Source organism: Bradysia coprophila (assembly GCF_014529535.1).
Source record: "Bradysia coprophila strain Holo2 chromosome IV unlocalized genomic scaffold, BU_Bcop_v1 contig_106, whole genome shotgun sequence".
In the NCBI taxonomy this organism is placed as follows: Eukaryota; Metazoa; Arthropoda; class Insecta; order Diptera; family Sciaridae; genus Bradysia; species Bradysia coprophila.
In genome coordinates this window covers 2,196,033-2,212,271 of record NW_023503372.1, presented here as the reverse complement: position 1 = coordinate 2,212,271, position 16,239 = coordinate 2,196,033, and the positions used below count along the sequence as shown (strand labels likewise).

The window sequence follows — 16,239 nt, the reverse complement described above, 5'->3', positions numbered from 1 at the left end:
TTTTCTTATTTATTTATTTATTGATTCAGACAAACTTCCATTATCAAATACCTGGAAAGGACATACATGTATCCCACTCTAAAAAATTACAAAGTTATTGCCAACAATAAATTGAATTTATTTTACCGTTCCACTTTTCGGAAGTATTCTATAGCATTCAATCCAAACGATTCCGTGAATATAATCCCTTTCAACATTTTTTTTTTACTTTCTTTCTTCCTTCGTCGATACGAAATGTCATGTTCAGTGGAAATCTATATAATAACATGCATCATATTTTCTTGCTATAATTTGACTGATTCCAATACATTATATGTACAACAGAGAGAGGAGTCTATACATTTTGTTTCAGTAAATACATCACTTATATGATATCTATGATATCTATATATAATGCGCGCATTCATGTATTCTATTATTTGGTAGTCCCTGCTCTGGGTGTACGTATCTCAATTTTCATGTATTCAAATTTCAACTATAAATAAATAATAAATGCTTTTCATATCCAGCTTTCCATATGTCTGTATGAACATTTATCCGACATTGCTTCTCACATATATCTACATTTTACGGAGAGAAAAAAAAAATCAATAAAACACTGTGTTTGGCTATACGTGTGCACTGCAAATAAAATTCATCATTTTTTTGCCGTCGACATATATTCCCGATTCGACACACAAATTTTTGAATGCCAGAGAATTATTACATTTTGAAAATATCGAAAACATATTCGCTTAATTTCCATAGATACATACTAATTTCGAACGGGGTAATTAACATTTAATTCCCGACCCCCGTTCCCCATGTATATTATCTGTATGTACAGTATATATGTTCACAAAAAAACATATTAAATTCAATGATTTAATAAAATTTATTTCTCGATTAAATCTTTTATTATCTACCTTTTTATTCGGAACCCCCGAAAATTGACTGGAATTAATTTTTTATTATGCGAACCGTTTCCGATAAAATAGATTTCTGGGTTCATGTTAGTTTGCAAACATGTTTTTTTCTTTCCAAGACGGGTCAGCGATTAAATAAATGTAATTTCTATTTTATGGAAAAAACGTGCATAACTTAAGCCCCACACATTCGATTCAATTCTCACCCATTCACGACAACAACAACAAAAACACGAAAAACGAAAACTGTGTTTTTCTGACGATAACATTACCACCTTGAATATGTTACGTGTTGATTTATGTTGTGTGTGGCATAATAGTTTCAACATTCCGTTCGTTCCCTAGCGTCTCGTGGTCTCGTTTGGTATTTCGTATGTTTATAGTTTTCATCTGACCATCATTAAACTTGGGAAATTTGTATGCTACAAGCGACCAATATCAGACCGAAAGAAGCTGAGTTGGTTACATGTATATAACTTCCAATTGAAATTGTTGGATGGAATTTTACAGTTCTGACTCTTCGTAGGAAGCTTTGAGTTTTGAATTTGGTTGGTTGATAAGAGGTGAAATGTCAGGACTGTCATTATTTATCTTCGATCATTGACCATGCGTTCATCCTTTATCGATGTTATATTTGGTCGATAAAAGAAAAAAAGTGAGGAAGGGCGAAGAAGAAGCACACTGTTTACTTGTATCTATAGATTCGCTTAGATTAGCCATTCATCATTCATACATTACCCGGTCTGTGATCCAGGGCCTACTTTTTGGAAACTAATTTCTTGAATTTCTCGAAATTTCTCGAATTTTCTCGAATTTCTTAAAATTTCTCGAATTCGAGAAACTTCAAGAAACTCGAGAAATTAGTTTCTTGAAATTTCTTGAATTTCTCGAAGTTTCTCGAATTTCTTGAATTTTCTGGAATTTCTTGAAATTTCTCTAATTCGATAAAATCAAGAAACCTTGAGAAATTCAAGAAATATTTCTCGAAGTTTCTTGAATTTCTCGAAGTTTCTTGATTTTCTCGAAATTTCTTGAATTTCTCAAAGTTTCTTGATTTTCTCGATTTTCTCTAAAAGTTTCTAAAAAGTAGGCCCTGCTGTGATCTCTTCGCCTGAGTAAAGAAAAAATTTCAGGCAGGAATAATTTTTGTCTCCAAAGAAGAGTCTCCAAGAAAAACTTGAATTTGAGTCCGATTAACCAGGGCCGCAATCGAAGAATGTCGCCAGATGGCCTCATATACCACTGTATGGCCATTAGATTTAACGTCTTAGATGAGCTAGGCATTCAAAAAAGAGAAAACTATGACCTCTTCAGAGTGCACCTGCAGATCCACTGTCCAATGCTTTTTTTTCTCTAAAGACTGTCCTGTCTGACAGGTACAACTTTTGTTAGCAACATCTTCAGCTGCAAAAAAACTTCTACAAAATTTCGCATAAATCATGTCTAAGCAGCTTGATGGACTCGCCTATAACATTTTGTAAATCTGCTGACGGTACCATTTTGTTCCATTATCGTGTATAGGCAACATTTTCGAAAACATTATGTGCCGCAGGTAATGTTTCCAAATCTTTTTCTTGATATAAGTGAAAATCCACCAGAACTCGTATTTCATATCACCAGAGCAAGACCAACGAGAGTGAAACTTTCGCAATCGTATACAATAAGTTATCTCTGGTGACCCGTTTCCCCGAAACTTTTCAACAAGTGGCTCCAACGAAAATGGGCGTCCATAATTTCTTTATACATAGCAATTACTTGCAAGCACTCGATTTAATGTATAAAAGAAGTTGATGTGACGGGACTGTTTATCATTGTTCGAATCGAAAATTATTATTAGAAATCGATCGAAATGTTCTTGTTGGTGGATCAGGTCTTGTTTATTTCAATTTACGATTACACACATTCTTTGCAACCAATCGATTGTTGTAGTGAATTTATTTGAACATTGTGACGGAAATGTTTCAGAAACGTGTTCATGTGAGTATTTTCACGTGACGGGAAAAAAAGCGCAGAGTTTTTATTTTAAACCGAATTTAGGTGTCTCGTTTTTTATTTATATCTTTGTTTGGTTGGTTGGGTTTGAAACCGAATAGAAAAAGTTCACCGCGGGAAACAAATTGTTTTGTTTTTTATAAAATAAAAACCTTCGAAATAATGTTGAACTTTACAAATATTAGTTGAAAATATTGAATGTTTGATTATCTTTCAGCGGAAAATTGTTTTGGAAAATTCCCCAAAAATACCGTGCGTGCATTCTGAGTCTGGCTTCAAATTTTTGTTGCTATAAAATTTTAAATAATTTTCCATGGCAGTGTTTTTATGGGGAAACCCTTTAGGTTACCTACAGTGATGTTAATTCATAAATTAAAAATTGTTTGCAAAAGTTTGAAAATGTAATTTATAAACACATCGTACAATCATGCTCTAAACTATTCGCTTCTCGAATTGACGTCACTGTTTATGAAATTTTTTTCATGAATTTTTATTCTCAATTTTCACGTATAAAGTTACAAAAAACCTTGCATTTCATTACATAACCCGACGGCAAATATTTTGATTGCTCTCATCTTAATTGTGCAATACACATCTACGAATAATTAAAAATAAATATCGTTTATTTCGACATAAAATAGAAAATCTAGATATCAGTTTTGTATACATTCTTCGTCTTCTTTCATAATTCTATAATAAATTGTAATCAACACTTTAAAAACACATTGACGTAATTAAGTCCATAAATCTATTACTTCTTTTGATTAAACAATAAGCTAAAATCTGTAACTTCGTTAGTTACAACATACTATTTTTGCTATATATAAGAACACTAGCCATAGTAAATCGTTTAATTTTGTCCATGTTGTCGATAACAAATAAATAACCGTTTTTAAAAGATGCCAATGATATCATGTAGGCATTCAATCTGTTACTATTTATAGTATATCGCCGAATTTTCGATGCAAAATCTTTTACTTCGTTAGTTTCAACATAATTATGTAGTGTAACCATATGGCATAGGTTTTAAACTCTATTAGCGGCTGTCGTTCTATAAACAACAATTGACAAATTCTGTCGAAGAAAAAATGCGAACTTTCCCATAACTCACCTGTAAAAATACGATTTGCATGTTCTACGGCTCATGTATTCTTTTAAAGGCATTTTCATTGATTTTGAAGTTTAAAGTCAAGCCATACAATAACACAACCCTCAGTACCAGCGTTCAATTATAAATTATACACATTGCACTGTGCGTGTCTCAATGTAATTTGAATATAGAATAAAGGATTCAAAACAAAAAAAACTTATCACCATTCTCGGTTCGTTTGTTTCTTATAGTAATGGTGTCCATTTCTGAATGAAATCGATCCCGAAACTGTCGTTTACAATTTCCGAACAAAAAAAACTGATTATATTTTGCTACAAAGTATATATCTAGTTAAATTCGTTAAGTGTGTACACCAGTTTAAGTTTCCGAGAACATCAACTCTGTAAAAGTCTTTCAGAGATTTATAAATGGATTTCGTTCGAGAAGTTGTTAAGTTAATTAATTTCTTGTTGAAGTTCCATGAACATTATATTCCTAATTTATCACAAACTGAAATTTTCAACAAGTTGTAATTAATCATTTCACAAACAAATAGAAATAATAATTCCCCAGTTAAAATTCATTCGATTTGACCCGAACGGAGCAGTTTTTTTTTCTCGTCTTTTTCTTCATTTCGTTATGTTGACTTGACATGTTTCATTTCGGCTAACACACCATGAAGCATAAAGTGTATACTTAAACAAGCTACTGAATGATTTTGTATGTTGAATGTTGTGTTACAGTTTACATTCAAATACGTATGATGAATGCAGTTTTGACGGAAGAAAAAACCGATCTTTGTAAACAATGTTATCTTAATGGTGGGTGTTAAAATGTCAGATGTATAACATTTAATGATACGATATCCACATCCACACATATGATTATATCGTTAACATAAATGCATTTAGTATATGCGAGGGAGGGTAACTCTTAAGAAAATCGAATTTTTATGTGGTTCTTATCATTCGATGTTTGTATAATGAAACGATGTGAACTGGTTCCGTATAAACAGTAACATGATATGAAGACGTAAGAATTATTTCAAGATTGTATTTATGCCAACGATAAAAGAGTTGGGTTGAATGGGGTCGATTATGGTTTTTCGTTTATTGATTTGGTGAAAGTCAATTGTGTTGTGCCTGTGCGCATCGTCGATAGTAACTATTTTCAACGGCAATACCGACCGATCGTTGTTAACCATTTGAATAATGAGTTCAACTTTCAACGCATACTGCTTGTGGTTATCCCATAAATCATGTGCATTCAATAATTTTCTCTCAAGTATTCCGAAGGTAAATTCAATTTTTTTTAAATAAAAGGAAACACCCGAGGAACATATATATCAAAGAAACATTTCGACTTGAAATACAATTCTCTTCAGAAATTGCAGTAATAGGTCGGTGATTATACTGCATCAAACTGACTGAAAGGGTACCAATTTTTCGTTCAATTGATTTTCATTTATTTCGTGCTAATTCTAAGATTTTATGCTTCATCAATTTCACCTCAAGTATGATGTACTTACGATTAGTTCGGATCTGTGTTAATGCCATAATAAAGTTTACTTAGTTGAGGTGGTGTTTAGAATTTCCAACATCTAACAAATTTCACTAATATATTCCCCATACACCATACATAGCAGAAGCGGTACACAATCTTGCGGATGTTGTGTGAAGTAAGTCTGTTAAAACTGTGCCAAAATTAAAATACATTGGGGAATTACCTGCTTGTAGTGGTAATTTATCTACTTGAGGTATTATCAGATTAAGCACAAATCTAATTGTTGAAATTAAATGGCGCTGAAAACTGTACACATATAGATACCTAATGCACAATCGCAATTCATGAAAGAGAATGAAAATGAGTCGCTACCTTTTAGATACGGCTAACTATATGTTATCGACGACTGTAACCAAAAAAGACGATAAGCTGTGTCAGAGCAATAAGTTAATGTGTGTGTTAAATAAATGAAGTAACAGATTTCGTGTAAAATGTTACATAGACCAAAGTAGTAACGTATCTAATGATTACATGATGATTCGTTCCATTTTACGCTAAAAACCAATTGTAACCTTTTCTTACAATCTTTTTCGAAGGTCTATTACGTGTAAACAGGAATCTGTAGAGTGATCGTTTATATCTAATCTATTCTGTTCTATTCTAGCCATTTACATTAACCATTGCATATCAGAGCCTTTTGCCAAAATTTTGCATTTTGAAATTCAGTCTCTTCGGACTTTTAAATTTTTTTTCTGTAATTGTTAAGAATTGTATTTCTAAAATAGGCCCTGGTGAAGAGTCAAAAATATCAACATGTAACGCGAATTAAAATTCGAATAACAATTCATCTGTTATTAACGACGACGAAAGAGAAACGTGAACTCTGGTAAATGTAAGATATAGCAAGATTAGCCTTAAACCAAATGATGTAAAAGATTTCGTATCTTGCAAATTGTTGACCCAAAGCAGTAATCAGGGCCGGTTTAACAATTCCAGCGCCCTGTGCTGCTGACATTAAATTTTTGTTCTTTTAAAACTTTCTATTGCTCAATTGCTCCGGCGCCCTCAATTGCTCCAGCGCCCTGGGATCAGCCCACTTAGTCTGTGGGCTAATCCAGCCCTGGCAGTAATAGACTCGATGATTATACTGCTGTTGTAAAAGCTTAGGGTAAGGATAAGTGAGCTCACTCCCTTTGGAAGACAAGCACCAAGGCCGCGTTTGAGCCTCTTGTGCTTATGTGATTCTATTGAATGAATAATCTTATGGAAGAAGTTCACAAACATACCACAAAATTACTCGGTGAGGTAACAAACATTCATCATCGATCATATTTGACAACTTTTCTTGCACTTATAAGATGTGCAGGGTCAAGGCCTTAAATTGCTGTCAAGTGAAATAACTCTATGAAAATAAGTCGTTCCACCGTTCTTTATCCTCTGATTCTGTCTGGTTTTTGACATTTTTACTAATGACAAATGTAAAATCTCGTTTCGACAATGATGATTATGCATTCCAAATAAAATATTTTTTTGGCTTATTGGCTCTTCTTTCAATATGCACGTGTTGTTTAGATTTAAATATTTAAATTTCATAATAAATGAGCCGTTTTTTTGGGAAAAAAAGGATCCCTCTCCGACAACAACAACAACCACCAAAAAATATGGAAAAACTAATTAATATTTTTCCATGCCATAATGGATAGATAAATTGTTCCAACTGTAATCAATCTATTTCATTTTCTGAATCACCTATATTAATGTACGCTCATTTTCGTCGCTGCTGTGTTTTTACCCCCGCATTTTCATGTTGCTTTTTGGGGTTGTGTGTACAATATAGAAATACATACAGCCATCATTGTTTGAGTCGCTAGTTATAACACTGGCAACATACAATTCTGTACAAATAAAATGATTTTAATTGCGCAACCCTATATAAATATGTAATCATGGTCTATATATCTCTCGTTCTATGTATATTTTAACGGTTCTGGGTATAAATAACAAAAAGTAACATACAACAATATGATCTAAATTCTTTATGAAATGAAATGATGGACCCAAAAAAAAGAGAAGAAGGAGAGAGTCCCCCCATGCCACACGTATTTCATTCATCCACTACACCACTCAGTAAAATTAAATTTTAATTATGCCACAGAGAATAAAATAATGATACATTAATCTCCATATTTTTCATTATGAGAGAATTATTATTTTTTCGCACAACAAAACAAGAAAAGAAAAAAAACGAAGAAAAATCTTTCCACTTTTCGGGGATACCTTCCACACAATGGGCATATCGAAATCATTAACACAATAGTATTTATTATACAGCGGACACCGGGTAAAAGACTGAGGTAATATAATGTTGATTGTTGATAAATAATATCAATTTAATTTAATTATCCGTTTAATATTCTGTTCATGATTTCTTCTTTGTTTGCGCTCCCGGTATATAAACAATTTTTTTTTGTTCACTTTCTTGAAACATTTTTTATGTAACTTCAAATCGACTTTCTTCGGATACAGAAAATTTTTGCATTTCTTTGTACAATGATACCCCCTTTGGTTATGTAAGGTTGTACTTAGTTGCCATCAATCACCCGAAGAATTACTATTTTATACGTTTTTGTAGTTGAATGAGACAAATGTTGAAAATGCTTGCAGAAAATTTATGCTTGGATTTATGTGGGTTGTGTATGTACACATAGCCAGTGCTAAAGGGATGAAATCTTTTAACGTTCTGACCTGTAAATGCCAAAGGTGAGGCAATGAATGGGGCACTTCGGTGAGTTATGATTATTTAATAATTCCGTTAGTGGAATTTGTTTCGGGAAAAGTATGAATTTGTTATTATGTTGCCGGGCGAAACGTGCAAATGAATTTTAATTTTTGGACGAGATTTATTCTGGATCATAGCCGTTTTAGATATAGTTGGTTTGTACAGATAGGCGGGTTGGGTTTTTTTTAAACTGCTCGAAATTGAACCATTATGAGAGATTCTTTTGAAAATCCACCTATCAAAATCGGACCCACTTCGTCTGGGATGGATATATACATGGTTTGAAAGGTCTTTGCCAGTAGACCTCAAAACAGGCCTCACACAGTCTCGAGCCACACCTGGTTGCTGGTGATAGGTGTGCGAAGGTCGAAAAAGGGTGTTTTTTAACCTAATTTTTTGGCCGCTATAAATGATCCAGACGAAATGGGTCCGATTTTGATAGGTGGATTTTCAAAAGAATCCCTCTATGTATGTCTGAAACCTAACGAATAAAGCCCTACCGATTTCTAAACTGGCCGAACCCGGTCTAGTCCGATGACTGCATATGAAACACGTTCGGGAATTGATAAGAACCAGTTTTAGAGACCATAATTTCAGATAAGAACCATACCCAATTATAGCGTCTAATCGGGTTTTCTCGGTTACATGACACTGTTCGCTCATTAAAGATTTAATTTGTTTAGAGACCTCACTAACCTGCTTTTACCGTCAATGATAAGTGCAGCCTATATCACCGGCTTATTGTGACACACTTCAAAGTATGCAATACTATTTGAGGAAAGTTAGGTTTCTTTTTAATATCTTGCCTAAATGTAGGCCAGAAATATGTACACAAACTCATCGTAATTGAGTGACGTCAAACTAGTCATTAGATATTGCCCCATATGTTAAATTTTTCACGTCGAGTTGAGAACCCGGTCCAATGATTCCATTTTTTGTAATCCGACCAAGAGCCAACCCGAAGCACTCACAGTCCACCTACCCAAAACCACGGCCTAGTTCTGCATTTTTCCCAATTTTGTTTGCTGTCCGATTTTTTCGTCCAACACGCGGTCATGTCTTGTCTATTTGGTATATTTGTTATGCTGAGCACTGAGCCCATCGTGTCTGAACTCCACTTTACTTTATTGTATTATACCTGATGCTTATTGTTCATCAGTTCTTAGACTATAACTATACTCCCTATAACAAAATCGTTGCATTCGACGCCGAATTCAAGATTATATAGAAGTGACGTCTCGTCACATATCTCATTATTTTGTGTAGAATGTACGATTTGTTGCAAACAAAAAATTCCAACTGACCAAACTTAAGGGTGAGAAAAAAGTTGTACAGAATATGTCTAGGCGGAGGATCGAGCCCGCATTGTCTTGGTAGAAAGATAAAACATTGCCAAACACCACCCCTGAACATTTAAACATGTCTCATTAATCATTATATTACATAAAAATGTCCAAATTGACTTGTTTTGTGCTCCTGGCACATGTTTCTCGTTTTTTGGTATGTGTGCATGTTACGAGTGTAACATGTCTCCACTCACAGTCTAACGAAATTCTTCCATAAAATTGTCCACATTGAAAAAAGGAACATCGGAGCGGTTGGCTGTCATGCCGAAACAGTGTTGTATCTTCATTCTTGTGCAAAATGTTCTACCCCTGCCACTATCGTGTCACAATCTGTCCGCCTTCGGTATTATACTAACCGCCGCCAGCTAAGCCATACACATAAGTCATTTGTCTATTCTGTTCTTCCAGTCATTCATTTCAATTCGAACACAAAAAACTTTCAGTTAGGTAAAATGATACTCAACAACATTTTTGTAAACACAACAGTCGATATAGCAGCTCCATTTTGTCCAAGAATTATCAACATTTACCACCACGTCAAAGAAAAATTTGCAAAATCCATCCAATAACTTCCACATCATTTATAACATTTGAAGGTGGCTTTTACTCTTCAATGCAAAACTTCCATATATACAAAACATATCCATCCTGGTAAGGCGGTTTTCCATCCATGACGCTTTTGTTAACAGCCATAGCCGATATATATATATATATGGTAGTCATATGCACGTATAGCATACATACACCACACCATATATATATGGCTGATTGATGAATATTAGATTAGATTAGATTAGATTAGATGGGAGGGTGTAAGCCCAGCACCTAAGCCTCAGATGGGCCTGTTGTGCTATTGTACAAGTCTCTTGATCATATGGACTGTGATTTTACATCATATCTCTCCCGACTTAGATTGTTCACAAATCGACCGTGTGTTAACGTCCCATACGTTGTGAATTCTCCAAGCCGTGGGTGGTATGCGAATACCACAACCATCACTAATTGACCTGTACATTTTCCCAAAGATGGCGCTATCAACATTGTCATGTTGTAGCTCTTTCTACTATTGACATTATGTCGATATGGTTTCTTTTATGGAGAAAGCGAATGTTGGGTTTTTTGATATTTCCGACTTTGTTACGGTTACGGCTATTAGTTTTAGGTAATAGCAAGTGTCTAATCACCATAGGCCATGAGTTGCCTCTTCGTATAAATCGCCATGCCACCATGTGACTGAACTCGTTCTGGCGTTGCAGGTTGTAGCGTTTGAATGATTCGTATTTCGTCATATCCCTTGACATCCATACAACGTATCAATCAATAGATCTGTTAAACCTCGCGGTCATTTTGGAGTACAAGATAGTTTCTGTATCTTGGGATTGTACCACAGCAAATTTGTAAAAATTTGCTATGTGGTTTTGGGGTGTCAAATGAGAACCCGAAGCGTTTGTACCTTACCTGCACTAAAATTGACTGCCAGATGCCATACGGCAATGTGTCATTTTCGTACATTAATCGAGCACGTAATTTAGCATTAGCTTCTGGTAGAGTCGATTGTTAATCCGTAAACCGACGCCACGAAGCACATGTTAAATAACAAAGGAAATAACACAATTGTTGATATCGCACAATGAGGCGAGAACGACTTTATTGATCAAAGAGAAAATGACCTACGAGAACAACACTTTGACTTCGTTAATAAAACCTTTAAAATAATTTCACCATTTAAACATTACAGCAAAATAAAAACACCAAAGCCGTAAAAGTTGGCACAGAAATTAGACAAAATCGAAAATGAATTCACACACAGCCACACAAAAGAAACACTTTTAGAGAGCAACGCATAAACACGTCCGTTCTCTGTGACTGCCGTTGTCCAGCACTTGATGAATATAGACTTGAGGAATAAAAAACTTTATTTTTATCGAAAGACGCCAGTTTTGTTTTGTAACACAGCGCATCGTCTGGTCTGGTCTTTAGTGCCATTTACATCAATTTATATCATCACTTGGCATTATGATTTTATCGAGGCATATTATTAACGCTATATATGTGCCGAAGCATGTATACTTGTTCTTAAGCTCTTCTCGTTCTTTTTTTTTTGGTTGACATGATCGGGTGTTATTCTATATATTTCCAGTGAACGTTTGTAGCTGTGGCGCTTCTTAACATGAATATCGTAAATAAGTTAACACTAATGTTGTAGTCGAATATACTTTGATCTGTTGTCTACAGTCAAAGTAATAAATTAATTGTCTATCCGACTGTGATAGTGATAAATTTCAGTATGAGGGATAATTCGAATAGCAATTCGTATTCCGAATGGAATCCAATGCATTGCTTGAGCGTATATTATGTATAAAATATGCTCTTTGCTGAAATACTTTAATGCGGCGGTAAGTAATAGTTGTTCCGTTCAACATTGATATTTTCTTGGTCTTCTCTTCGTTTTCGTTTCGTCTTTAAAATTTTCTCAAAGAGTTGAAGATTTGTTTAATCAGATAAAGAATCTCCTCTTCCTCACTTAAATGTACACAAGCATGTTGGATTTTATAACAGTTGTGTGTGCATTCTAAATCCAAAATAAATTGTTCAAATACGATATATTACAACGAAAATTGTCTGAACTTCAGTGAACATAATTTATGACCATCACCATCACCATACTTTTTATTACAAAACTAATTTAACAAAACGCATTTTGATGTAATCGAACCATAAAAAATGAATTTTTATTATTAATTGCAAATGGCATATTCATAGCGATAGATCTATGTTCAGTTTAAGTGTAATTTCTGATCATTTTTCATTACATTTTATTTCAGATTGAAAATTGATAATAATGGTGGTGCTTGGTGCCCGAAGCATATGGTATCTCGGGGCCTTAAAGAATATCTTCAAATTGATTTGCTTCAAATGCATGTTTTGACGGCCATTCGGACGCAAGGGCGATTCGGCAAGGGTCAGGGACAGGAATACACCGAAGCGTATGTGGTAGAATATTGGCGTCCGGGTTTTGCGAAATGGGAACGATGGAAGAATATTCAAGGAAAGGAGGTAAGTCACTGAATTGCCATCGAAATGAGCAGTAGAAATTGAAAATGAAAAGTGGGCAGAGTTCAGTAACTAATTTAGTCCGTTGATCTATCCTACTTGCTTCTGTGGTTGAAATAGTCACACGCGCGCACACATAGTGAAACCTATCTAGCTATCTTAGGAAAGTGCAGAGAGAGAGAGAGAGAGGTGCTGATAAACATAGAAAATCCTTTTGCACTCAAAGAAAATCCTTTGTTAAAACCCTCAAATTCGTTTGAAATCCTCAAAAAAATTCTTTATGATTTAAGAATATAAAAAAAAGTCGTTGGAAATCTAGGAAAATCCTACAAAATTGACTAAAAATTCCTTTTGAATCTGAAAAAATTCTTCAAAAAATCCTTTGAGGATTTTCTTTCACAAAATCCTTTTGCACTCAAAATGAACGATAACGATTATCTGTCCCTCGGTAGAGAGCGAAAGTAAGTAAAGAAGCCAATGTCATTTTGTCTTAGAGCGAGATCTCTACAACCAATCAGATAATAATATTTGCCTTACAGATGTGAGATACACACACATGCACAGACATTTTAAGAAAAGATAGAAAATTAAGAATTCGTCAGCAAAAATATTTCTTTATAAAAAGTGAATTTTGGGAAGTTTCCATTTCTGTTAAACGAAACACAGATCATTCGACTTTTGTTTTTACCATAGAACCAAATTATTATTTATTTATGCATCGGAGAATACTGCCAAGAAAAGATACAATTGACTCGTTCCAAACGGTTCCACTGATGTTATGCTCGTAATTTCTATGTTAGACCATGCCAAAATATTATGGTAATGTAATAGTTCTGATAATGTACATGGAATGGAATCCTTATCCTTGAAAATAAAATAAAGTTCCATTGACAACATACGTGTGTTTTTGCTGTCGGTGGAAGTATCGCAATGTAGACAACAAGATAAAATTTAATGTTCGTGGGTCGTTCACAAATAACGTCCCATCTTAGGGAAAGGGGTTTTAAAGAATGTACTGTCATTGTCAATTTTTACATGAATAACCTCGTAACTCGGTGAATCCTTAACCAGCACCGTATCGATTAGTTTGTTCCATTGCTGATACAAGCCAACTAGCTATAGACAAATTTACTGCATATATCAGACCTTTACCATTAGGATCGCAGATTAAACCTGCTGATGTCAATCAAATCTGTTACTTTTTCTGTTTAAATTGTATCGTCTAGTGTTTAACACAAAATTTTTTACTTCATTTGTTAACCGTTCAATATACCACACAAGACGGATTGCTATGATAGGGCGTATTTTTGTGACTGCTGTTAGCAGTCTGCTGTCGATAAACAAATAACTAAACGCTTCTCAACTACATATTTCCTCTATCTCTTACGTCTTTTATGATCGTTATTTTGGAGCATCGAATTCGATATCTGGTATTTCAAAACGGTTGTTTCTATTCTCGCCTTCAGTCATCATAATCCTGAAAGTTAATGAAATTCCATTTCATTTAAATAAAGGAACGAAAAAAACCTATTGCCGTGCCAGAAACTTGTTCCAAAATAGTAATAATTCTGCGAATTAATTATGACATTTTGATTGAGTTATGTGAATTGTTTCCATATTCTTCTGTGGATGCTTTTACCAAAATATTATCAGAAAAAAAAAATATTTAAATTATATCGTCAAACTTTTACGCTTGTTAGTTCCGAAAGTTCGTCGATAGCGAAAACCCATTTATTTTTCCCATATTACCCCGAAACTTTGAATCAGGTCAAGTCTGTATGTGTTTGTGTGTCTATTTTTCAACATCGGTTCGAAAGAATTTGTTCTATTTTCGTTCCCCGACTCGCGATAACAATGTGTCTATGCTTATAACCCATTTTAAAAGATTACCAAATAGTGAAGGTACTCCAATAAATTTCAATGCAGTTACTGTTTCAACCCATATATTTTAAGTGTGTTGTATACCACATACATTAATTCCATCCAATTAACGTTAAACATTCTCGTTTTGAAAAATTTAGATTTTAACCGGAAATATAAATACGTACAGCGAGGTAGAAAATGCACTTCAACCAATTATTTTCGCTTCAAAGGTGCGAATATATCCATATAGCCAATATGATCGAACGGTTTGCCTTCGAGCCGAAGTTGTCGGATGTGTTTGGAATGGTGAGTATAATAAATTTTCATTTAACATTTTGGTTTTGTGTTGTTCCAGCATTAAATTGCTTATAATGTTTGTTTTTCTTTATACCCGTCTAATTGAAAAAAAGCCGCAAGTGGAATGCAAGGTGGAATACATCTGTTCGGTGATATAATTGTATTCCAATTTCAAGCAAATCTTGGAATCGCAATTACAGTGAACGACATCTCAAATGTCTCACTGACAAATTTTTCTGAGAATTTTATTGTGTCATTGCAAATTCACAATGACATTCTCTGAAAAAAATGACAGTGAGACATTTGAAATGTCGTTCACTGTAAGATTAACAAAAGGCAACACTATCACTGTCCAATCAATTTTGTCCGATGAAAAATCTTTTACTTCGTTTGTTTAAACATTTTGTATTTTGCTGTATTAGAAAACACAGACCTAAGCTCATCAAATATTTTAGTCGTCGTCATCGATAGCAGAAGTGCACTGGAGTAAGTTCAAAAATTTTAAATTGTCTCGGCAATTCATTTTCACAATTATTTTGTGGCTGATGCTATTCGCCCACGAGGGCGTTAGTAAGCGAGCGACACAAGTTGTCTCCTACAAAGAATTTTTTAAGGAATTAGGAACAGCTACTTTTGACCTTTGACTATTACGTTCTTAATTTTACGAATTAATTATCGTGCGATGTGTCATTAGAAGCGTCTACAACAATATAGGAATATAAAAAGACAAAAACCCAATCTTCAGTGTGAAATCGATGAAAGCAGTTGGAAGCTTCACAGTTTTCCTTCAACTTGCTCTAGCCCTAATGACCGCCAAAAAAAAACTCAAAGATTTAATCTAAGAAAATTTTCACAAAACATGTCGCAGATGTCACAACACTTAATTTGAAAATAAACATTTTTCAAGATTAAAGCCAAATCTTCTGCCATTTGTGCGGCGCAAATTTTTTTTTTTATTTCTTTGACAAACTTTTTGAGTTCATCCGGAGCAGAATGTGTCACCAATAGCGACATCAGATATTTTGTAAGTGAAGACCTTTACCCTTAACTGACTGATTTAAATGTGTACCTATATCTAATCGATTTGTAGATTATTTATAGATTTGCATGGGGGATAATTGTCAGATGATTTTGTTTCGATGAACCGTTTGTAAACGGATTGTCATCTGTTATCGACACTGGTGACAAAAAAATAAGCGATTGGATCTTCCTTGTGCCTATTTTCTTACGTAAATCGTAAAATGAATTGAACGATTTTCTACGAAACGATGGAAAATCTAACATGTTCAATATGTCTGTGTAAGGTTGAAATTGATTAAAATTTATGTTATTGTCAAAGAAGAACATCAACAACAACAAGACATAAATTTATTAAATATTCAATGGAGACAGAAAAATGTTAGAGTAACA

At 34.1% G+C, this 16,239-nt stretch overlaps 1 protein-coding gene across 3 annotated transcripts in view; it reads left to right on the top strand.

Annotated features, from left to right (window-relative positions):
• LOC119070822 (discoidin domain-containing receptor 2) overlaps window positions 1-16,239 on the top strand; it is a 210,770-nt gene that overhangs the window by 94,670 nt on the left and 99,861 nt on the right. For all 3 annotated transcript variants that reach the window (XM_037175321.1, XM_037175322.1, XM_037175320.1), the window contains 2 exons: window positions 12,441-12,672; window positions 14,691-14,838. In XM_037175321.1, the coding sequence (XP_037031216.1) occupies window positions 12,441-12,672; window positions 14,691-14,838 (380 nt within the window). The remainder of the gene's footprint in view (window positions 1-12,440; window positions 12,673-14,690; window positions 14,839-16,239) is intronic.